Source organism: Brassica napus, chromosome C2 (genome assembly GCF_020379485.1).
Source record: "Brassica napus cultivar Da-Ae chromosome C2, Da-Ae, whole genome shotgun sequence".
Lineage (NCBI taxonomy): Eukaryota > Viridiplantae > Streptophyta > Magnoliopsida > Brassicales > Brassicaceae > Brassica > Brassica napus.
In genome coordinates, this window is record NC_063445.1 from 27,109,429 (window position 1) to 27,131,758 (window position 22,330).

General features: G+C 38.3%; 3 protein-coding genes across 5 annotated transcripts; 1 reads left to right on the forward strand and 2 right to left on the reverse strand.

The window, feature by feature from the left end:
* Positions 1-1,923: 1,923 nt before the first annotated feature.
* LOC106386010 (F-box/kelch-repeat protein At1g24800-like) lies at positions 1,924-6,337 on the reverse strand. 3 transcript variants are annotated; one of them, XM_048748087.1, is made up of 4 exons: positions 3,017-6,337; positions 2,685-2,790; positions 2,482-2,535; positions 1,924-2,154 (listed from the first exon to the last, which is right to left on the reverse strand). In XM_048748087.1, the coding sequence occupies exon 1, from the start codon at positions 5,099-5,101 to the stop codon at positions 4,169-4,171; it is 933 nt and encodes a 310-aa protein (XP_048604044.1). In that variant the 5' UTR covers positions 5,102-6,337; the 3' UTR covers positions 1,924-2,154; positions 2,482-2,535; positions 2,685-2,790; positions 3,017-4,168. The 3 variants fall into 3 exon arrangements, with proteins under 3 accessions (XP_048604044.1, XP_048604046.1, XP_048604045.1); XM_048748089.1 differs by lacking the exon at positions 2,482-2,535; XM_048748088.1 differs by having other exon boundaries at positions 1,924-2,535.
* A 10,213-nt stretch (positions 6,338-16,550) lies between these two features.
* On the forward strand, positions 16,551-19,319 carry LOC106389620 (protein LAZ1 homolog 1-like). Its single transcript, XM_013829927.3, has 9 exons — positions 16,551-16,723; positions 17,002-17,296; positions 17,416-17,472; positions 17,550-17,658; positions 17,730-17,914; positions 17,983-18,071; positions 18,142-18,397; positions 18,464-18,709; positions 18,787-19,319. Exons 2-9 carry the CDS (start codon positions 17,069-17,071, stop codon positions 19,093-19,095), a joined length of 1,479 nt encoding a protein of 492 aa, XP_013685381.2. The 5' UTR covers positions 16,551-16,723; positions 17,002-17,068; the 3' UTR covers positions 19,096-19,319.
* Positions 19,320-19,609: 290 nt separating this feature from the next.
* LOC106389619 (probable acyl-activating enzyme 4) lies at positions 19,610-21,739 on the reverse strand. Its single transcript, NM_001315957.1, has 2 exons — positions 21,239-21,739; positions 19,610-20,947 (listed from the first exon to the last, which is right to left on the reverse strand). Exons 1-2 carry the CDS (start codon positions 21,688-21,690, stop codon positions 19,741-19,743), a joined length of 1,659 nt encoding a protein of 552 aa, NP_001302886.1. The 5' UTR covers positions 21,691-21,739; the 3' UTR covers positions 19,610-19,740.
* Positions 21,740-22,330: the final 591 nt, after the last annotated feature.

The following is a 22,330-nucleotide window of genomic DNA, read 5'->3' on the forward strand; positions in this document are numbered from 1 at the left end:
TGTTAAGAGTTAAAAAAAAATGATTGGTGAGTGATTGACTAACCTTGAAAACTGCAACACCACCTGATAGTTTTGAGAGTCGTTCTTGCGTTTTCTCTTTATCAAATGTGGATGTGCTCTTCTCGTTTTGCTGATCTTAACTGTACAGCATGAGGATAAAAAGTATTAATGTTACTGTATTACAATGATCAAACTTCATGATAGAGATTAGAGATAGTGTAAGAAATAATCATATGTACCTCTTCACATCTTTCTTCGATCAGCTTCTTATCGCCACCACCGTTGAGGATGAGAGTATCATCACGAGAGATAGTGACCCTGAGCGCCATATCACAACTCTCTTTTAAGTCCAATTTAGAGAGTATGATGGGTTTTGATCAGAACATTTCTTACCACATTCTCTAGCAACTCCTTTAGACTTTTCAATGAGTTTGTAACCAATTCCATTACGATGCAGCTCTTTCGCAACACAGACGTTGCTCAAGTACGCCCTCGCAAAATCCACATTAAACCTCTACATAACCAAAAAGGACTATACGCTTTTCAGTTTTCTCTACTATCATACTAACTCTAACCGAGAAGCACCGGTAGTACAAGATGAATAATTTAATAGACAGGCCTTACATGCTGAGTTCAAGTCTTCAAAAGAGGCTGATGATAGTTGCGATAACGGAAGGGTAGGTTTACAGGATGCTCGCGTTAAACCTTCCCTCTTTCCCCAAACACTATCCTTAAGGGCCTCAAACTCACGGTCTGCCAAGTATCTTCAGTGATCCTAATTGAAACTTGAACAGCAAAACGTAACAAACATCAGCATAATAAGAACTCTCAAAGAGAAACACTCCAAAACTACTTACACAACAATCATGATTGATTTCTACCGCATTACAGATCTTCTTAGTCCAAAGGATACCTAAAAGAGATCTCTTTTACTATACCCACATCTCCAACAAATTGTTTTTTTCATAAGGAAAGTTTTGAGCTTTGATAAAAGGAGGATAAAGATAGCACTTTTCTCTCCATTCTTGTTTCAGCTTTGACTGTTGTGTTGACAGAACTAACAGAGAGAAGAACTAACTTGGATATTGTAAGAAGAAGGATTCAGTTAGTTGAAGGAGCATCAGCCCAAAGCTCCTCCTACGACACCGACGAAGGAGTGATCGCAATTGGATCGCCGACGAAGATCGAGACAGAAGTGCTGTTCGTTTGGTTGCCATAGCTTTATGCAGCTGCGATTGAGTCTTCGGCTGCGGCTGCGTCTGTTCGTTTGGTTGTTGTTCGTTTTGCAGAGGCAGTCGCAGCCGCAGACTCAGCCGCAGCCGCAGACTCAGCCTCAGCCGCAGCTTGTTGTTCGTTTTGAAGACGCAGGACATTGACGCTGACGCAGCCGCAAGAAATAGATTTAGTTATGTTTGTTTGGTCGCCGCAGACACAATTTTAATTTGTTCATATTTTAATTTTATGAATTTGTACAATTGTATTTTAAATAAATAAAATGTAGTTTAAATTTGTAAAATTGTATTTTAAATAAATAAAATGTAGATTTAAATTTGTATTATTTACATTCATCAAAATATTATATTTAATTAGTAATAAATTTAACAACATTTTTTTGTCATAAATCATTTTATCACAAGCATATGTTCATCTATAAAAATATTATTTACATCCTTAAAAATATTATATTTGATTGGTAATAAATTATTAGTCAAATATATAAATATAACAACATTTTTTGTCATAAATAATAACTAAATTAAGACAAAAACTAATATATCAAAATATTTATCACATGGTCTACCTGTTGAGGATCAAGTTGATGTAAAAGAGCTATTAAGAGTGTATGTAAGACTAGCAATTTCATCATAATGTAAACTTAATATCTTTGTGATGAATCTATATGCACTTTCATGTGGCAACAAAAGTTTAAAGCTTTTAGATTTGTCATTAAGAACCGAATACATGTGATAAAAAGGATGAACAGAGTGTACTTTACACGCATGCCTTTATGTAAAAAAACAACATGAGGTCTAGCTTATTTCATTTGTGAATAGAAAGAGTTAAAAGACAAAGAAGGAATCTGAATGTAAGAAAACAGGGGAAAGTCATTGCATGTATTTAGCTCTGTTTCTTCCCAGTGACACCTGCAATAACCTGCAAAAAACCACTTGAAGGATTTAGTTTTGGCTAGACATAACCAAGTACTAAACAATGGGCTGACTAACAAGTCAATCTTATGCCCAATCCTTGCTTTTGAAAGCAATAAAACGTGATAGTACATGAGGGAAAGCATATAAATTTACAGGGAGACATAAATGAACAAGTAAAATCACAAGAATAAGAAGCAAAGCGAGGAGAAGCAAAAGCATGGAGATAAGTGTTATGTACAACACACAACAACAAAAATACAGAACTTGGAAACGTAAAAACAAACGAAGAAAATTTGCAAACACAAAGTATATAAAAAGGAGGGGCTTTAACTTGTTTGGAAGCCTCAAGTGAATATAGGCCTTACAACAGCAGGCAGAAAGAGTCCTACAAACAAGATAAGAAAAGAAACAGAACATGTCACACAAGCAAACAACATATCAAGCAAACTCCTCACACACCAAAACTCAAGTTACTTAGACAAATGCAGTCAGTAGAAAGAACCCAGTAGCATATAAATAGGGAAAATAGGGTACCTTTACTCCTGCCCACCAGTCAACAGTCCAGACAAGCTCTAGTCACAAGGTTTTTGCAAGCACCCAGTTGATTTTACGCCTCTCTTCAAGCACTTCTTTCCAATAGCTGCGACAAAGTACATATCAATACAGTATCAGAGGGAACTGATAGTTATGAACTAAAGCATCAGTAAACCATCCCCATCAGACACAAACCCCTATCCTAAATGCTTTAGAACAAAGACCATCACTATCAGCTTCTTCTTGTCTTAGTTATGAACTTGGATCTTGGATCCAAAACACACTCCCAAAAACTCATATGAAACACAAAAATAGAGACAAGTGACAGTTACCTCAACTATGCTTGAAACCCAAATCGGAGGAGAAGAGAGAGCTCGTGCTGCGTCAGAGAGGAGAGAGCTCGAGGTATGCGTCTGAGATGGAGATGAGAGAGCTCAGGGTCTACGTCGAAGATGGAGATGGAGATGAGAGAGCTCGTGGCTGTGTGAGATGGAGATGAGAGAGCTCGAGGTCTGTGTCGGAGATGGAGATGAGAGAGCTCGAGGTCTGCCTGAGATGGAGATGGAGAGAGATCGACCAAGGTTGCGTCAATTTGGAAAACAAGATGCGGCTGCGTCAATCTAGGTTAGGTATTTTTGTAAATACTGAAACATATTAAGGGAAAAATAGTAAATTACGTTATCGGCCGCATAATTTACGTCGCAGCCGCGGGCTTTATCGTCGTCAGCCGCAGGACGCGGCGTTCGGACGCAGCGTCAGACGCAGCTTCCTGCGTCAACCAAACGAACACGATTTTTTCAAAACATTGCCGCAGCCGCAGACGCAGGTAGCTGCGGCAACTAAACGAACAGCACTAGAATCGAGACAGAATTCATTCCAAAAAAAAGGTGATCGAGACAGAATTGAGAGACAGAATTGAGAGACAAAGTCGATTGATCGAGGAAGAGAGAAAGTCGATTTCGGCGAAGAAACCCGACGAAAGAGAGAGAGAGAGATAAACGTGAGGCCCATTAAGATAGTGACACGTAAAGGTTCTTACCAATCCTAAAAATCCCACATTTAACACCGGTTCTCTGATTTCTATTTTTTTTCCATTTATTTTTTTCCCGCTTTTCCTTAAAAACTCTTTTAAGACACCACCGATGGAGGTGGTCTTAACTAGTCTTGAAGCTTAACTGTTGCCACGAACCACCTTCCGAACGTACAAGTTTTACATGTGTACGTACTATTGAGGTTCACATATAACAGGCACTTGGATTGTGGAGAGAATATATAGAAACTCAAAACCAATGCACATGTGTTTATAGAGATAAAGAGAAGCAAAGAAGCTCGAAAAACTAATTAATAAAAAGCTGATATGTTTAAAAGCCAATCTGACAAATAATAGCGAAATGGAACTTAAAATCCTTAGTTATTATAACTTATTAGTGATAAACAGAAGCCATGATTGACCATTTTGCAAAGAAAATGGAACGAATCTAGTATTATTCATCTATTTCTTTCCTTTTGCGCGGTTGGTTGTTGAGCTGCACCAAACTTGGGAGATAAGAAGATGAGCAGACAAATGGGGGACAATACCACTGAGGAACATATCCTCTAGGATAATATCCTCCTGTATGGCCAGGTCGGGGTTTCCAGAGATTAGGAGCTACTCCAAGACTCACAGTTTTATAGTATCCCTCGTCGTCGTCTCCGATGATAAAAGCAGTGTGGTAATGATCGGTCCTGATAAGTTCAAAACAGAACTCATACCCCTCCATATCGAAAACCACAGCGACTTTCTCTTCCTCAATGATGAAGAAGCTCGCAAATTCCTCGCCAAACCGGACGTAACGATCACCAATTAGAGGTCTCATATCCACGTTCATGAACTTGCTCCAGGTCACAGCATGAGCAGCGTTGAAGAAGGGCCCCTCCTCAGACGTAATCCAAATCTCCAAGGCCTCGATGATTCCTTGACCTTTCTGATGTAGCAGGGCTAGCTTTTGGTCTCTAACCGATGAGAGGGTCACAGCTTCTTCACGCAAAGAGAGAAACGGAACAACCAGAGGTAGTCCAAACGTCTCTGTTGTAAAATCAAAACATAGGATAACATCTTTTTCAACATCATCCGTCGTAATCTCCCCAGCCAGAAAATAAGCATTTCCCTTGAAAGACACGATGAGGTGACCTCCGTATTTTATTTCCCAGCTGTCGGGGAGTGTGACATCAAGAACCCTCCATGAATTAGAGCTAAATTCGTACATCTCAAACAATAAACCGTAAAACCTCAACATCTTGTGGTTACGGTTCATGTCGTACCCAAAGAGATAAGTGTCTAGAGCGTGGAAATCATCCCCCGTTCTGGGACTGATGGACCTTGTTTGCCCCAAATAAGGGTTCCACGCTAAGAGCTTCGACTTGTCGTCCTCAAGCATAACAATAACCCGTCGCAATGAAAAACTTTCCTAACCTCGTATTGGTTAAGTAAACCTACCTGCTTTATAGATAGATCTTATTCTTCCTTGCGGAATCTCAATGAACAAACCTTGAAATCCACCGTAACGAAACCCAAAAATTGATGCTGCCTTGCCTTTGCCGCTGCTTCCTTACCCACAATCCAATCTCTGGTTAAACGGTCCCATAGTTTGCAAGTGGATCGCACTTGTCCCAGAGATGTTATCGGAACCTTGCTCAGTATCTTCGCCCCTACCAGTTTCGGTGGAAGGTCGCATATCCTCTTCATCATCATTCTTCCAGGCTAAGAATCTAGGGCTTTCTCTCTCTAATAAATATATTTCTATAGATAAGCAATTATTATGTAAACTAGTGGTAACGCCCGTGATTAGGGTTCCATGCTACCATCAATTACGTAATGAATTCATTCTTTTTTTTACTATAAAAATAAATACTTTTTAAAAAAATAAAAATATGTGAACTGCCATTTTATGAAAATCCAACAGCATTCCATTCCTAGCTGCACTAAAATCACCTGGCCTTAGAGCACTATTAACCCTTAAAACCCCATTTGGGTTCTTATTTTTTTTAAGCTAAAAACGAACCAATCGCGGGCCGCCACGTGTCAGTAGGGCCGCGAACAGTGCAAGAACCCTACCAACCTTGCCTCTTGCAGAAAAGAAAGAAGAGCTAGTTTTAAAAAAAATTGTGGGACCCACCTGTTAAGAACCCACTTAAGAGGTCGGGTTAATCATGCTCTTATGTATTACGTACACTCCATGCTAGCTTTTGTGAGTCGACTCTCTATTTATATACTAGATAGCATACTTCAGTATTCAATTATATGATCTTATTATAAATCACGATTAATAGACTTTGTTTCAACGGGAAACATTGACCTGAATTGATCTAGCTAGATAGTAGCAACATAACACAATTCATAATAGCGTCGTGGTCAAGAGTGCGGAGTGTCCGCAATATTTTACAACGGTACAACCTTCGGTTTATAACACCATATGTAAGATAAACTAATACACACTAGTAGCAATCTATAACAAAATTCGTTTTTTATATATTCGAGAAACCTTAGTGATAACAGTTACATGGGTCAATGAACAAAGCAATACTCAAATTACTCCTTTCAAGTGTGCAAAACGATACTGGTAATGTTAGTGTCCATCGTAGATGAAGAAGTAGTTAATTAAAAGAAAACCATGCATGTCTTGTTCCTATTAACTTTGTTAGTAGATGATAACAATCAATGGGCTAGGACCAGTTTTGGCCTTCAAGAATAAGAGGTTGGACGTTAATTCTGAATGAGACCCAATTGAGCCCCCCTGAATCTTTCAACTTTCACAAATTTGACTACACAATTTCAGTTCAATTACTTCAGTATATCATCTCTTCTGTCTTTAGAGCACCTCCAACGATAAGTACGAGGAGGAGTTCTAAGTATTTAAGAAAAAAAAAAAGATAATGAAGTTAAGAGAGAGAAGATAAAAAGTTCTAAACTTAGAAGTGTTTAGAACCTATAAGGCCATGATTATCGCGGGATCTTAAGTGGATTTTTAGGGTATTTAAGAATTTAAAAAGAAAAGAAAAATAACAATTAACTTAAGCAATGTATCTTAATTAAGGGGCACAAGATACACCTCTTAGAAACACGCGTCGCATTGAGAGTGGAGAGAGAAAAAAACCAGTTTCAAGTCACGAAGAAAACCGTCTGTTGCTCTCCTCGATGACAAAGAAAATCGTCGGTGGCTTTCCTCGACGAAACAAATCGTTGACTTGCCCGGAGTTCCAGACGACGCCGTCCGGTTTGAGATGTGACTGCTGCGAGATCACCGGCGTGGATGCCAAGATGAAAGGTTCTCATTACCCCTCATCCCACCACCACCACCAACGAGTAATCATTCTCTCCACTGCGTTTTAGTGTCACATATCTATCCCTTTTGTTTTATGAGTACTTGGATTAGCTAGTCCTTAATTTGTGTTTTAAGTTTAAACTTACGATGGTTGTGTGAGTCCTGCTTTTGTGATTTCTATGGATTTTAGGGATTCATGTCACTTGTTTTCACAAAGTTGATTCCTTTTTTATAATGTAAGAATCTGTTCAGTTTTGTGTAATTGGATGGTTTTTGTTGCGCAGAGAAGAAAAGAAGATGTAGTAAGGGTTTGGTGATTCGTGTGTCTTTGTTTGGCGTTGGAGCACCTGAGGCTTTGGTTATAGATTTGATTGAATTGATGTTTTGGTAACTCCAGAAAGTAGCAGCGTTAATGTTATAGCGTTAATGTTAAAGCAGCAGCGTCATGTTGTGATTTATGAATAATCGTCCTACATTTTCAGGTTCACCATGGCTTCTATAGTGCTTACCACAATTCAACGGTTAGGCCTGCAGTTTTGATTCCTTTGAAGTTGTTAATTGACTTGTGTTGAGATGTAAACTTGCAGGTAATGAAGGAGAAGAAAACGTTCAAGTCATGACATTTGCTTGTGCCTAATACCTTCAGAGTCACACATGACAGAGATACAGTTCCTCATCTGCCTCATAGTGATGAGCAATGAGGTGGAGAGGTGCAGCAGGAAAGATTCAAAGGGTAACATATTCCTGTCTAGAACAGTTCCTTCCACTGAATCGAAGACTCTATACAAAACCGAAGTCTCTAACTTATAGGAGCTAGTTGGTTCTTTGGTTCTTTGTGGTTGTGAAAGATAATAATCAAGAATTTGTAAATAGGTCAGAAATTGGACCCAAGTATGTATATATGTGAATGAATATCAGTTGGATTGCTCTGTTCTTCTTTCAGATACTATTGCCAATCAATCAGGCCAGATCGTTGTAGCTGCCTGCGGCTTTATGGTTCCTGTCCTCGTCCGATCCTAATATGTTGACCCTTGCTGTGAACCTAAAGCCGAGCAGATCCTTGTCTGAATGTGATATTCAGTTTCTGCGGGAGTAGACAAAAAATGTTTACTTGCCTCCTTCCCTAAGGACCAGCGATCACTAACTTTAGTCGTCCACAAAACTACAAATGGTAAACAAATAAGCTCATTTATTAAAACCCTTAATCAAATAATAAAATGTAATTGATTAATTATAATACTAATTTTTTTTCTTTTAGAAACTTATATGGATTCTTATTGTTGGAGTTGCTCTTACTCGCTTGTGACCACTACACTATATATGGTGTAAATTCGTCCCGTCATAAACTCATAACCATAACGATATTATTAAATTTTTTGGCACAACCGTTGGCACTAAGATGAAAATAGTTGTTTTACTAAAACTATCATACTAAATACTAATGAATTATTTAGTGACTTATATTAGTATATGGTTGTATTGACTAGAATAGAACTCTATTATATGAAATATATGATATATGATAAATTGATATTGTATACTTTTGCTTATGCTCGTAAACTAACTATATAGTTTACTAGTTATATGTAAAACCCAAGTTTACAGATTATACAACTTAAAGGTTCTTAAAGATAAGATATCGCGCGCATAGACTGATAAACACGTAGGTTTTATTACAATCTATAGCATATAATGACTTGAAAACGAGTGCGTGAAAGAAAGAGACTCCGTGGATCAAATGATACAAACGAGTATGAAGTAAGCAGTGGTTCGATGCTTCATAGAGGTGAGCTATATTCAGGTCTCCTTCGTAGGCAAGAGCTCCACCGGCCATGGCTTACACCTTGGAAAACAAAAGGAGCAAACTTATGAGTTGTGATCCAGCTCTTTTAGTGATTATAATCAAAGCTTTTGTAAACTGAGGAAGAATATGTTGAGAATGTGTGTTGTATTACTCAGATCGTAAGCTTTACATATATACTCGAAACGTAACAAGAGAATCTCAACACACGAGATCTCGTCTAATCCCATATCTATTCCATACTTATCTCATAACACGTTAACTTATACCCCAAGTCTTGTTATCTACAACCCCATACCGTTATGGTGTTGAACCGAACCATACTGGCCTCTAACACTCCCCCTCAAGTTGGAGAATGGAGGTTACGAACACCCAACTTGGTCATTAGGTACTGAAACGCGGAAGCTCCCAACGCTTTGGTCATAATGTCTGCGATCTGCTCTGTCGTGCGAACATGTCGAGTCGCAATCAGTCCTTCTTGAACGGTATCTCTAACACTGTGACAGTCAGCCTCGATATGTTTCGTTCGTTGGAATACTGGATTAGCTGCGATATACAACGCCGCCTTGTGTCACAAAACAGTTTCATCGCCTCCTTATGTGTAACTCCCAAATCCTTTAACAGCCTCTTCAGCCACTTAAGTTCACGTACGGTAACCGCCATGGACCTATACTTCGCCTCAGCTGAAGAATGAGAAACCGTGTTATGTTTCTTGGTCTTCCACGAGATAGGTGAGTTACCTAACAGCACAATGTAAGACGACAGGGACCGACTAGTCCTTAGACATGCTACCCAATCTGAATCGCAGAATGCTCATAAACGCAGATCACTGATAGCGTTCAGCATGATCCCCTTTCCAGGACATCCCTTCAAATACCGTAACACACGCACTACCGCTTCCCAATGGACCTCACGCGGCTTATGCATTACCTGAGATAGAACATGAATCGAATAACTCAGCTCCGGTCTGGTAATGGCAAGGTACACCAGCTTTCCCACAAACTTCTGATACCGTGCTGGGTTCTTGTATGCTGGCCCATCATCAGACAAAAGCTTATGGTTCTGCTCCATGGGCGTCGAAGCAGGTTTACAGCCAAGCAACCCAGCCTCTGCTACTATATCCAAAGCATACTTCCTTTGTGTTAAGAACATACCTTGCGGTACTCTTGCAATCTCGATTCCAAGAAAGTACTTTGTTTTTCCCAAATCTTTCATTTTGAAGCACTTACTCAGGTACGATTTGAACCTCGCCATCACTTTCAAGTTGTTCCCAGCGATGATCAAATCATCCACATACACCAACACACGAACTGAGTTACCTCTTTCAATGAATGTGAAGAGTGAGTAATCAGAATATGATTGTTTAAAACTGAAACTCTTCAGTGCACTTGTTAGTTTCGCGAACCAGTACCGCAGAGATTGTTTCAATCCGTACAGTGATTTCCGCAAACGACAAACTTTACCAGGCTCGTCTGTTTCGAACCCAGGAGGCATCTACATATAAACTTCCTCCTGCAAGTCTCCATGGAGAAACGCATTGTGCACATCCATCTAATGCACTTCCCAATTCTTGGCAGCTGCTACTTCAAGTAGTGTACGAACTGTAGTTAGTTTCGCCACAGGCGCAAATGTCTCACCATAATCTGTTCCCTCCACTTGCCTGTTACCGCAGACTACCAGTCGAGCCTTTGGTCTTTCCACTGTGCCGTCTGCGTTGAACTTGTACTTGTATACCCACATACAAGCCAACGCTTTCTTCCCTCTAGGCAAGTTTGTTACGTCCCACGTTCTCTGTCCTTCAAATGCTACCACTTCAACTGACATCGCGTTTGTCCATCTTGATTCTGACCTCGCCCCCTTCCTCTGTTACGACCTCCACGATCACGATCACCTCCCTGGTTCCTCTCTGTCCACCAATCCGGGAAGCCGCCGAGTTGCCAGCAATCCTTCTTGTCGTGTCCAGTCCTACCGCAATGAGAACACGTTACCGATCCTCCACGACTACGGGCAACAGCTGCGATCAGACCACTCATACTCGTGTTCTCGCTTGCACTCGCCTGGGAGGATAATCCTACTGCTTCTTGACTGTTCTCCACTCGAGATGACATCAACCGTCTCTCCTCTCTCACAACTCTTTGATACACTGAGTTGAGATCTGGCAAAGGTTCCATGCCGATGATGTTGGTACACACATTGCCGAAACACGCATCATCCAGTCCCATCAAGAACATATGCACCTTCTCCTCTTCATACTCCGCTACGAACTTGTCGGAGGCTCCACACGTACAACTTGGGAGAGGCTTATAACTGAGAAGCTCCTCCCACTTCAAGACTAGACGACCAAAGTAGTCCATGACATTGGATCCACCTTGTTTACACGCCGCCAACTCCGTTCGCAGCTGATGAACGCGAACTGCATTACCAACTGAGAACCTCTTCTTCAGATCACACCACAGCTTTTGTGCTTCTGGCGTGAACGTGACAGTCGATCGGATCGCAGGTGAAATAGATGCCCATATCCATCCCACGATCATCGAGTTTACGGTCTTCCACAGATCTGTTTCGGTTGGCTTCTCGATCTCACTCGGCATCATCAAAGAGCCGTCAATGAAACCGATCTTGCGCTTGGCTCGGAGCGCATTCTCCAACTCAGATGCCCACTCGGCGTAATTCTCACCCGTCAAGAAGACTGGAGAGATGGACACACCTGGATTATCAGAGTGCGAGAGAAAGTATGGAGACATGCGATCGTTACTGCTACCACCACTTTCGACTTTGATTACTTCTTTTGACATGATTTATTTCTCTCAACGTTTTCTTCCAATGGATCTCCTAGTATGGCTCTGATACCATGTAAACTGAGGAAGAATATGTTGAGAATGTGTGTTGTATTACTCAGATCGTAAGCTTTACATATATACTCGAAACGTAACAAGAGAATCTCAACACACGAGATCTTGTCTAATCCTATATCTATTCCATACTTATCTCATAACACGTTAACTTATACCCCAAGTCTTGCTATCTACAACCCCGTACCGTTATGGTGTTGAACCGAATCATACCGGCCTCTAACAGCTCTAGAGATAAAAATAAAAATAAAGGTTGGATATTAGTCTATTAGCAGATGGTAGTTATTTTAATTAATTTAGGTAAAAAAAACTTAAAATTTGCATCGAAAACACAAAACTTCTTCACGAATTAAAATCACAAAACTCCTAACTTCTATCTTCATTCCACGTAAGGAGTATAATTTATCCCTTTTTCTTAAAGGAGAGAATTTTGACTTCATCTTTTTAAATTAGTGCCTGCCTGCATGGTGGTTGGTTAAACTGCATGCGATCATATTCTTAATAAGTTTTATTACCTTAAGTACTTTTAATTAACAAATGTATAACATAGTATTAATATCCGATTTAAAATATGTTTAAATTAAGAAAAATGTAGTGAAAAGAAAGTATAAATATTGACAGAAAAAAAAGAAGTAAGTTGACAGAAAAAAGAAGTTGCTACCAATTGTGGTTATAAGTTGAAATGTTGAGAGAAAAAAGAAGTAGGTTGATATAATATTCATAACATGCTTACTAATTTTTATAATAAAAAGAATATACACTCTACATTTTTTTTGTGAAAGGATTAAATAAATATCAGACTTGGTGGTTAATGATCTGAATTTTTTTTTTGTCAACAGTTTTATTAATAAGGGCTTAACCCAAATTACAAGTAGGTAAATCATCCCCAATACATATTGAGCTCGTCCGATGTCCAACAAGATAAAATTAAAAGGATACAAACACGTGCTTTTTGATAACATAACAATGAAAACATGGAAGACACGTGACCTATAACGTGGCCATCGAATTTTCTGGATCCAAAGAGAGCACCGATGGTTGCTCGCCAGAAACCTACCGGACAGTGAACCTTCAGCCTCCTTCTTCGACTGATTTAGCCCACTTGACCGTTTCTTCTTTCCTTGCTCGCCGTCAATCTTGAAAGCTTCTTCGTCTATATGCTAGAGATGAAATCCAGTGAAAAGTTTCAAGGAAAGAGACACATAAATCTCGCCAGAACGCTCCCAAGATGAAAGCTCTGGCTAATCTGAAACTCTGCATCAACTCTCCACCACTTAATCAACCATCTCGATTTCATACCTTTAAGAATATTTCGCCTTTTATCTGAAGCGAAGATTGATTTCTTATTAGAGTAAGAAATCAAGCGTAACTAACAAGGAGACTAGAAACCTCCAAAATCAAGCGGAATTATCAGTTTATAAAGGAAAGCAGAGAACGGATTTTTATTTCACACAACAAAAAACACCTAGCACAAACACTACAAGAAAACATGACCTTAACGACTACAGTATTAGTAGCTAGTTGATCGTAATATGGGCACTACGACCAATTAACTTCGAAAATCGATTTGTCGTTAGAAGCTGGTCGTAATTAATTATTAGAGGCACATTGGTCGTAATATTACGACTAGACATATTAGTCGTACATTGGTCGTAACCTTACGACCAATTTACCTCTAATGTCGATGTTTATTAGTCGTAAGGTAACGACCACTTTACATCGACTTTGGATATTCATTGGTCGTAAAATTTGACCAACTTTATTTATTTATTTTTGAATTTTGTATTTATTTACGAATTTATATATTAATTAAAATCAAATATTTAAATTTAGTTTGATTTATTTTTTTTAAATTTGATAAAATTAAAAGAAAATACCTATCATCCGTAAACATAATAATATTCATAAAATAAAACATTCAAAATACAAATTAAAACCGAAAAAACTAAGCACTAAGGTTTATTTCGTCGTAGAAATCGGATGATGTGCCGGAGGTAGAAGCTGATGGATCCGGCTGTCTGAGAAAGGTACTCCCGTAAGAGTTTCTAGGCGCAAGGTTCCTAAGTCTCTTTCTACCGCCAGCCATAGCAATATCGTCAATCTGAAGAAAAAAACCAAAAAAAATAGATGGTTATAAACAATTCAAAATTTTTATATAAAAATAATCTAAACCTATTCTAATTCCATCATAATCTAACTCCATCCTAATCTACTTCCATCCTAAACTAATTTCAAACCTAATCTAATCACCTAAGTGACCAGCTAAAACTAAAAAAAAAAAAAAAAACTTACCTAAAGAGAGAAGGGAATGAGAAACCAAATGGCTTCGCGAGGTCCGAGTATATATAGAGTTTTGGTGTTAGCCGTAAATGGGTTGTAATATTACGACCAATGAGAGACTAGCGGTCGTAAAGGAGACGTAAATTTACGACCAATGGGGGACTAAATAATATTACGACCAATTACGGACTAAATAATTTTTTTTATTTACGACCAATTAAGGACTAATAGTCATAAAAAATAATTAAAATTACGACCAATGTGGGACGAAGTCCTTTACGACCAATTAGGGACCAATGTGGGAAGAATTAAGATTAGTCGTAACTGAGTCGTAGTTTACGATTAATTAGCTTCGTTTTGTGTTTATACCCTAAAACCGAAACTCCAAACCCCAAACATCAAAAGTTTTATACACTTCTAAACCCCAAAGTACAAAGATTTTTTTTTTAAACTAAGTTCATATATAATTGAGCAAACATGATAATAAGTTATATATTATTTGTAATGCAATACAAAGAGTTTAATAATATAATAAAACAAAAACACTGTAACATAATCAAACTCGATCACTCGTCATCAGAAACATCATCCACTTCATCATTTTCTTCAAATTCATCTTCGTTGGCTTCGTCTGTTGCATCGTCGGAAAGTTCTTCATATCCCTGGTTGTGTGGATCAACAAGTAAGATATCATTTGTAGCTTGCTCAGGTACTTCTACTTCATTTACGGCATCTTCTTTTAAAGGCGGTTGTTCATCAGTCAAGACTCGGCCTCGAGGTGTAACTTTTATAGCGGCTAACCAAGATATTCCAGATTGTCTGATCCTCGGGTATGAAATAAAACAAACTTGGTCTGCTTGAGATGCCAATATGTAGGGTTTAAATTTTTTGTACCTCCGTGTAGCATTTATATCAACAACTCCAAACTTGCTATACCGAACACCTCTATTGACGGTGGGTCAAACCAGTCACATTTGGAGAGAACGCATTTCAGCTTCACCAGGCCGGGGAACTCCACTTCGATGATCTCTTGTAAGACTCCATAGAAATCAGTTTCACCTTTCACACATACTCCATAGTTCATTGTGTTCGCCGACTTCCATATTCGTAAGTGTGAAAAGTGTAACCTCGTGTAAAATACATAGTTGATGTGGTGACCTTAGCGACCGGACCTTGTATCAATTTGTGAAACCACTGAGGATAGAATGGATCATCATAATCAACCTGGATCATCAACCTATATATATAAATATATAACTTCATTAATTATATAATAATAACATATTTACGTTTGATAATAACTTAACCACGAATGTGCAACTACGTTTCTTGTAAATTGGTCGTTAATCAGATGGTAGCTTGTCGATGTAATTTAGTCGTACATTTACGACCACATTACGACTACCTGAAAGTGTGGTCGTAAATGCGAAGTTAGTTTACGACTAAACATTTTAGTAGCAAAATTACATCTAAGTTACGACGGACTTTAACATAGTGTTAAGTTAGACGTAACGTCGAAGTTAATTTACGACTACACATTTGTAGTCGTAAATGGTAGTCGTTACTCTCACGTTTTCTTGTAGTGAAAGAGACAATCCGACAAGCGGAAGATATAAAATCGCATAGCGAAAGGGAATATCCGCAAACCGGAACAGAGATATTCGATCATCAGATCGAAGTATTTACATACCAAAAAACAAAAGGAGAAGGGTGGTAACCGGCGGCAAAGCCACCGGCCACCGAGGGTTGATAATATTTAAGAGATCTAGAAAGAGGTTGGAGCAATAAGGAGGAAGCTTTTTTAGACTCTTATGATGAATGATGTGAAAAGGAAATACATTTTGAGAAAAAAAAGAAACATTAATGAGGATGCGGCCACGTCAGATCTATACTATTATTTGCGAAGTAAATTTTCGCAACGGAGCTCCCACATTAAAAGTTAGAGTGGTTAATATCGATTATACCCTTAATGAATTAAATATATAAATTAGTAACAAATAAAAACGAAATTTTAATTAATTTGATTAGATAATTGATTAATATTAAGAATAGTAACAATTATCCAAAATCTGAAAATATAATTAAAAAGAAGATAATTTCTGTATATATTGTATTGTTATCTGTAAAAGTATTTTAGTAAAACTTAAAAATATAAATTATATAATTAAATATTAATCTATACTATTATTTGCGAAGTAATTTTTCGCAACGGAGCTCCCACGTTAAAAGTTAGAGTGGTTAATATCGATTATACCCTTAATGAATTAAATATATAAATTAGTAACAAATAAAAACGAAATTTTAATTAATTTGATTAGATAATTGATTAATATTAAGAATAGTAAGAATTATCCAAAATCTGAAAATATAATTAAAAAGAAGATAATTTCTGTATATATTGTATTGTTATCTGTAAAAGTATTTTAGTAAAACTTAAAAATATAAATTATATAATTAAATATTAATCAAATAAAAATTTTAATTATATAATTAAAATATAATATTGAGTTATTTTAATAATGAATATAGTGTACAAAGAACTTTTCCAAAATTTATGAAAATGTTTAAGCTCGCATCGCGGGCAAAACACCTAGTAATCTGATAAATGATGATAATTAATTAAGCTTCAGAGAAAAGTGATTTGGGGGGGTTAGTTAAGCTTCCCACAACCGCCAAAGGAAGGAAGAACCTTTCCTTTTCGTTTTCGTTCTCAGAGAAATTAATAAAAAAAAAGTCGCGATCTTTTGTTGGATACGATCCACCTCGAAGCGCACCGTGCCTCTGTTTCTCCCCGTTTGAGACAACGTAATTGATCCGCTGCGGCTTTAGAACTCGCGCGAGTCCAATTTCTCTCGTCTTTATTTTAGGGTTTTGCGTTTGATATTTTGAATTCGTCTGTGCTGTTGATTGTTGTATACACATTCTGGGTTCCCAAAGTTTCGATTTTGATCGTAACCCAATTCAATTTATCGTCTCCTTTGAGCGATTCTCATAGCTTGAAGAAAGAATCAGTGACTTTTGGGTTTGGTATTTATGATTGTAACCCAAAACTTATATTCTCGTCTCGTTTACTCCTAATGCAGGTCTTCCCTGAATCAACTTGATCTGTGGAGATTTTGATTATTGCTTTCACTGTTTCTTGAAAAAATAATGGAGTGGAGGGGACTCCTCTGCTCTCTCTTCTTTATCCTCTCCATGGGAGAGTCCTCCTCTAGTAGAAGATTCCGGTCAATGTGGCTTCCTAACAACAGCCTCCTTGTTGATGAGACTACCTTCTTCACTTGGCCTATCTTGAGTGCCAGTGTTTTCGTTCTTGTTGCCCTCCTCCTCCCTATGTATCTCATCTTCCAACACCTTGCTTCTTATAATCAGCCTGAGGTTTGTTGCTCTTCCTCATATAATTAATGATAACTTTCCACTTATAGAACTTGTGACATTTCACCACCAGTAAGAAAGCAGCATAAGGCTCCCTTTTTATTTTATTTTTTTTGTTACAGGAACAGAAATTTCTTATTGGTCTTATTCTCATGGTCCCTGTTTATGCCCTCGAATCGGTATGATTGGTATATATATGTTCATTTCGTATTTTGTAGTGCAATTTTTTCTTATGATTTTCTTCCTTTCCTGCCAGTTTTTGTCTTTGTTGAATTCAGAAGCGGCTTTCAACTGCGAGGTTATTCGTGATTGTTATGAAGCTTTTGCGCTCTACTGCTTTGAGAGATATTTGATTGCTTGCCTTGGTAACGCCTCTTCACATAAACCATATCAAAAACTTTTGAATCTGCTGACTTCTTGTGAGTATTATTCTCAGATGGAGAAGAACGTACGATTGAATTCATGGAACAGCAAACAGTTATCACCCAGAGCACCCCTCTTCTTGAAGGCACATGTACTTACGGAGTTGTGGAGCATCCTTTTCCAATGAACTGCTTCTTAAAAGATTGGAATCTTGGTCCTCAGTTTTATCACGCTGTGAAAATTGGCATCGTTCAATATGTATGTTAGATTTTTGTAGACTATCCTCTATCACTATGCTTTCACCTGATGCTCTATTTCTACTTCAGATGATACTGAAATTGATCTGTGCTCTATTAGCAATGATCCTTGAAGCGTGTGGAGTTTATGGAGAAGGAAAGTTCCAATGGAATTACGGGTAAAATCTTCTTCCTTCCCCTCTCGTCTTGCTCCTAATGTGGCATTATGATTTATTTGTCTCATTGCAGATATCCATATCTGGCTGTAGTGCTGAACTTCAGCCAAACATGGGCGTTGTATTGCCTTGTACAGTTCTACGGCGTCATCAAAGATAAGCTAGCACCCATCAAACCACTGGCCAAGTTCTTAACATTCAAGTCTATTGTATTCCTCACCTGGTGGCAAGGTATTATCGTTGCCTTCCTCTTCTCCATGGGACTTTTCAAAGGGTCCTTGGCTAAAGAACTAAAAACGAGAATACAAGACTACATCATCTGTATTGAGGTAGTAGTTTTTCTTTTCAATCCACAGTCTGAGACTGTAAGCTTATCAAAACTTGAAAATGTACAGATGGGTGTTGCTGCTGTGGTTCATCTCTATGTCTTTCCAGCTGCGCCTTACAAGCGTGGGGAAAGATGTGTGCGTAACGTAGCAGTGATGTCAGATTACGCCTCTATAGACACACCTCCCGATCCAGAAGAGGTTAAAGACAGCGAAAGAACAACTAGGATGCGGTACGGTAGGCATGATGAGGCGGAGAAACGCTTGAGTTTCCCACAGAGTGTGCGTGATGTGGTGATGGGGAGTAGTGAAATCGTAAGCCTGATTAAATCTTACACTCTCTACTTGCATTACTTGTTTTTTGCTCATGACCTCCTTTACCTTTGGACTAGATTGCGGATGACATGAGGTTCACTGTTTCACACGTGGTGGAGCCTGTTGAAAGAGGAATAGCTAAAGTGAACAGAACATTCCATCAGATTTCTGAAAACGTGAAAAGATTTGAGCAGAAGAAGAAGAGAACAAAGGATGATTCTTATGTGATTCCAATGAGTACATGGACGAAAGAGTTCTCAGAGGTTCATGATAACCTTTATGAAGGAGGGAGTGTGAGTGACAGCGGTTTAGGAAGCAGAAAGAGACATCACCAATCTAGAGTCTCTGGATTGTGGAGTAGAATGCGAAGTGAACAGCTACACTGAGAGAAGTTATAGATTTTCATGAGATGATGCTAATCTTCTTGGTTTACACACAGAGGTAACAGCAGTGTTGCTACTAACTTGTTTTCTCAACTCTTTATACAACTTTATCAAAGAAGCTAACATCTGTATTTCATAATATGACCAATCCTTACACAAGAATAATAATTAAAAAAAAAAAGTGTCATGATTAAATTCGTATACAACTCATGTTATGTTTGTGACTAGATTCAACCAACTATTTTCTTATTAATAAAAACTAGTTGAAGCTGAATTACAAGTACTCCATTTTTAAAAAAATGAATGTTGAGATATATTTTAGGCGGATTAAAATAATTGTAAAATATATTAGTATATCTGTATTTAGTGTATAATTAATTAAATAAAATGATTTGTATAAAAATTTATTGACTATTTGAAAGGCAAATAAGAAATTAATATGTAAAATTATGTTGGAAATGCAGAATTGTATTTTTGGTTTAAAATGATATTTTTTTGTAAAATAGAGAGAGTAGGGTACTTGAACCAAATAAAGCTATGAACCGGACAAACCTTTAGTGATCGGCGACAAGAAAATAGAAACAAAGTAATGAACCAGAGACTTGTACTTTAGGTAACCGTACAGTGTTATAAGATTGTGTGTTTCAATCAAGGCAAAGACTTGGCCATTTGTCTGAGCAGGAACTTCTGAATCTTTCCAGTAGAAGTCTTTGGAAGCTCCTCCATGAAAACCACATTCCTTGGAACCATATACTTTGGTAGCTTCTTCTTACAAAACTCCCTTACCTCTCTCTCAGTAACTGACCCACGATCACTACACTTCAAGCTCACAAACGCACAAGGAGTCTCTCCCCACATCTTATCCGGTTTAGCCACCACAGCTGCTTCCTTAACCGCCGGGTTCGTGTACAAAACCGTCTCAACTTCCGTGCTGCTTATGTTCTCTCCTCCACATATGATCACATCTTTTGACCTATCCTTGACTTCCAAGTAACCGTCCGGGTGCATCACACCAATGTCTCCAGTGTAGAACCATCCGTCTTCTCTCATACTCGCGGCGGTCCCTTCCGGGTCATTGTAGTAACCCAACATGACACAACCACCTCTGAAGACAATCTCTCCCACAGTTACTCCGTCGTGCTTCACGCTCTTTCCCGTTAGCGTGTCCAACACGTCAGCTTCCGCGAATACCGCGGTTCTGATTCCTTGCCTTGACTTCAGTCTCGCTCTCTCGTCTTGTCCTAGCCCGTCCCACTCCGGCTTCCACGCACATGTGACAACTAGACCACCAGTTTCTGTCAGCCCGTAACCGTGAGCCACATCAAAACCTAGACTCTCGGCGCTTGAAATGACCGTGGCCGGAGGTGGAGCTCCAGCTGTCATAATCTGGACCGGCCGTTTAAGCTGTTTCCTAGATGGATAGTTAGTCAACATGTTGAGAACCATCGGCGCGGCGCACATGTGAGTCACTTGATGCTTGTCGATCAACTCGAAAATGGTCGGAGCGTCTACTCTTCGGACACAAATGTTTGTGGCCCCCACAGCAGCTGTGGCCCATGTGTAGCCCCAACCGTTGGCGTGGAACATCGGTAGGGTCCATAGGTAGACTGGTCGGTTAGGCATAGACCAGTAGAGCAAAGAGTTAACGGTACTCATGAAAACTGCTCTGTGACTAAGTACCACACCTTTAGGAGACGACGTCGTTCCGGAAGTGTAGTTAAGCACCATTGGGTTCCACTCGTTGTTAGGACGGACCCACTTGAACCTCGGGTCTCCTCTCTCCATAACACCTTCGTAAGTGTCGAGAAAATCCACGTCAGCAGACGAAGAGGCCGACATATTGGTTAAGCCGGATCTGAAATTTAAGGAGTTATAAACATTTTTAATTTAATCTTAACAAAAATTTCGATGTTTAAGAAATCATTTGACGGTATTTAGACATTTTATAGAGAATTATTGATTAGACAGACGGTTTTTTTAATACATATACCCATTTTTAAATAAATTGTTCTAGAAAATTGTTTTGTTTATATCCGGTTCACGCCTAGAACACTGAAAAATATTCATAATTGGGACCATGTGATCTATGTATGTAGCTTTTAAATTTTTGGGGCCAAACGGATTGTTCAGGTTGAACCTGCCTTACATGTTGCTGTCATCTTGGAGGAGGACGAGACGAGGCTTCTCATTCTTGGGCAAGAACGAGAGAGCTTCGAGGACTAAAGAACTCGAGTGATGGTCGACGAAAACGAGCTTGGATTCACTGTGACGTAGAACAACAGAGAGTGCATGAGCGTCTAAACGAGGGTTGATGTTATTGAGGACTGCTCCAGACATTGGAACCGCGAACTGAAGCTCGTAGACAGAAGGAACGTTGGGACCAATAACGGAGACAACTTGGCCACGGTTGATTCCGAGGGAGGAGGAAGATAGAGTCGAAGCGACTCGGAGACATCGAGAGTGGGTTTCAGACCAAGTATGGGTGGTGGTATCGTGGAGGAGGGAAGGAGAGTCGCCGTAAACGGCGGCGGCTCGGTCCAAAAAACCGAGAACAGTCAGAGGAGATGAGTTTGAAGGGTGTGGGAGCAAAAGTTCCATCGTTAATTATTTAACTTAATGACTAAATGTGTCTGTTTATCTAGTAAAGTTAGACACTAGTGAAATATATATATTTTGAGAATATGATTAGGTGAAACATATATCACTATCTTGCTATATTATATTTCGGGGTAGCTAATAATACTAACTAGGTTAAGATCCGCGCCTTGCGCGGGATCAACATTATATATATAAATTATTTTATGTATTAAATATTTTTACATATTATAAAATAATAAATATATATTAAATAATTAAAAGTCAGTAACTATTAAAAATATAATTAAATTGGTGCGAACATATAAATCAATTGTATTAGTCCAATTTTTTATTTTATTTGATAGGATATGTTATTAAATTTAAATGATACTAACATAGATAATATATTTTAGTATATTTTTAATATTAATGTCTATTAAATGATGATTTCTACTCATATAGTTTTTTGATCATTTGTATCTTTTATAGAAAAAAATTAAATTAGTGATAACAAAAGTTTCATTGTGGGATTAATAGTTTTAGTAATTTATAATTAAAAAAAATAAGTTGTCAATGATCGTTCAAAACTTTTATCAAAAAAATTGTTCAAAGTAAATTTTGAAACTAAAATATTGTATTTTATATGGTTTATAGTTTAATT

What these genes read in the sequence shown, in the direction of transcription:
- LOC106386010 (XM_048748089.1), bottom strand. Translation starts at nt 5,101, where the DNA reads ATGCTTGAGGACGACAAGTCGAAGCTCTTAGCGTGGAACCCTTATTTG.
- LOC106389620 (XM_013829927.3), top strand. Translation starts at nt 17,069, where the DNA reads ATGGAGTGGAGGGGACTCCTCTGCTCTCTCTTCTTTATCCTCTCCATG. An exon ending in AAATTGGCATCGTTCAATAT is followed by an intron (nt 17,915 to 17,982) that starts GTATGTTAGATT and finishes TTTCTACTTCAG; the next exon opens with ATGATACTGAAATTGATCTG. An exon ending in AAGTTCCAATGGAATTACGG is followed by an intron (nt 18,072 to 18,141) that starts GTAAAATCTTCT and finishes GTCTCATTGCAG; the next exon opens with ATATCCATATCTGGCTGTAG.
- LOC106389619 (NM_001315957.1), bottom strand. Translation starts at nt 21,690, where the DNA reads ATGGAACTTTTGCTCCCACACCCTTCAAACTCATCTCCTCTGACTGTT. An exon ending in CTCCAAGATGACAGCAACAT is followed by an intron (nt 20,948 to 21,238) that starts GTAAGGCAGGTT and finishes CTTAAATTTCAG; the next exon opens with ATCCGGCTTAACCAATATGT.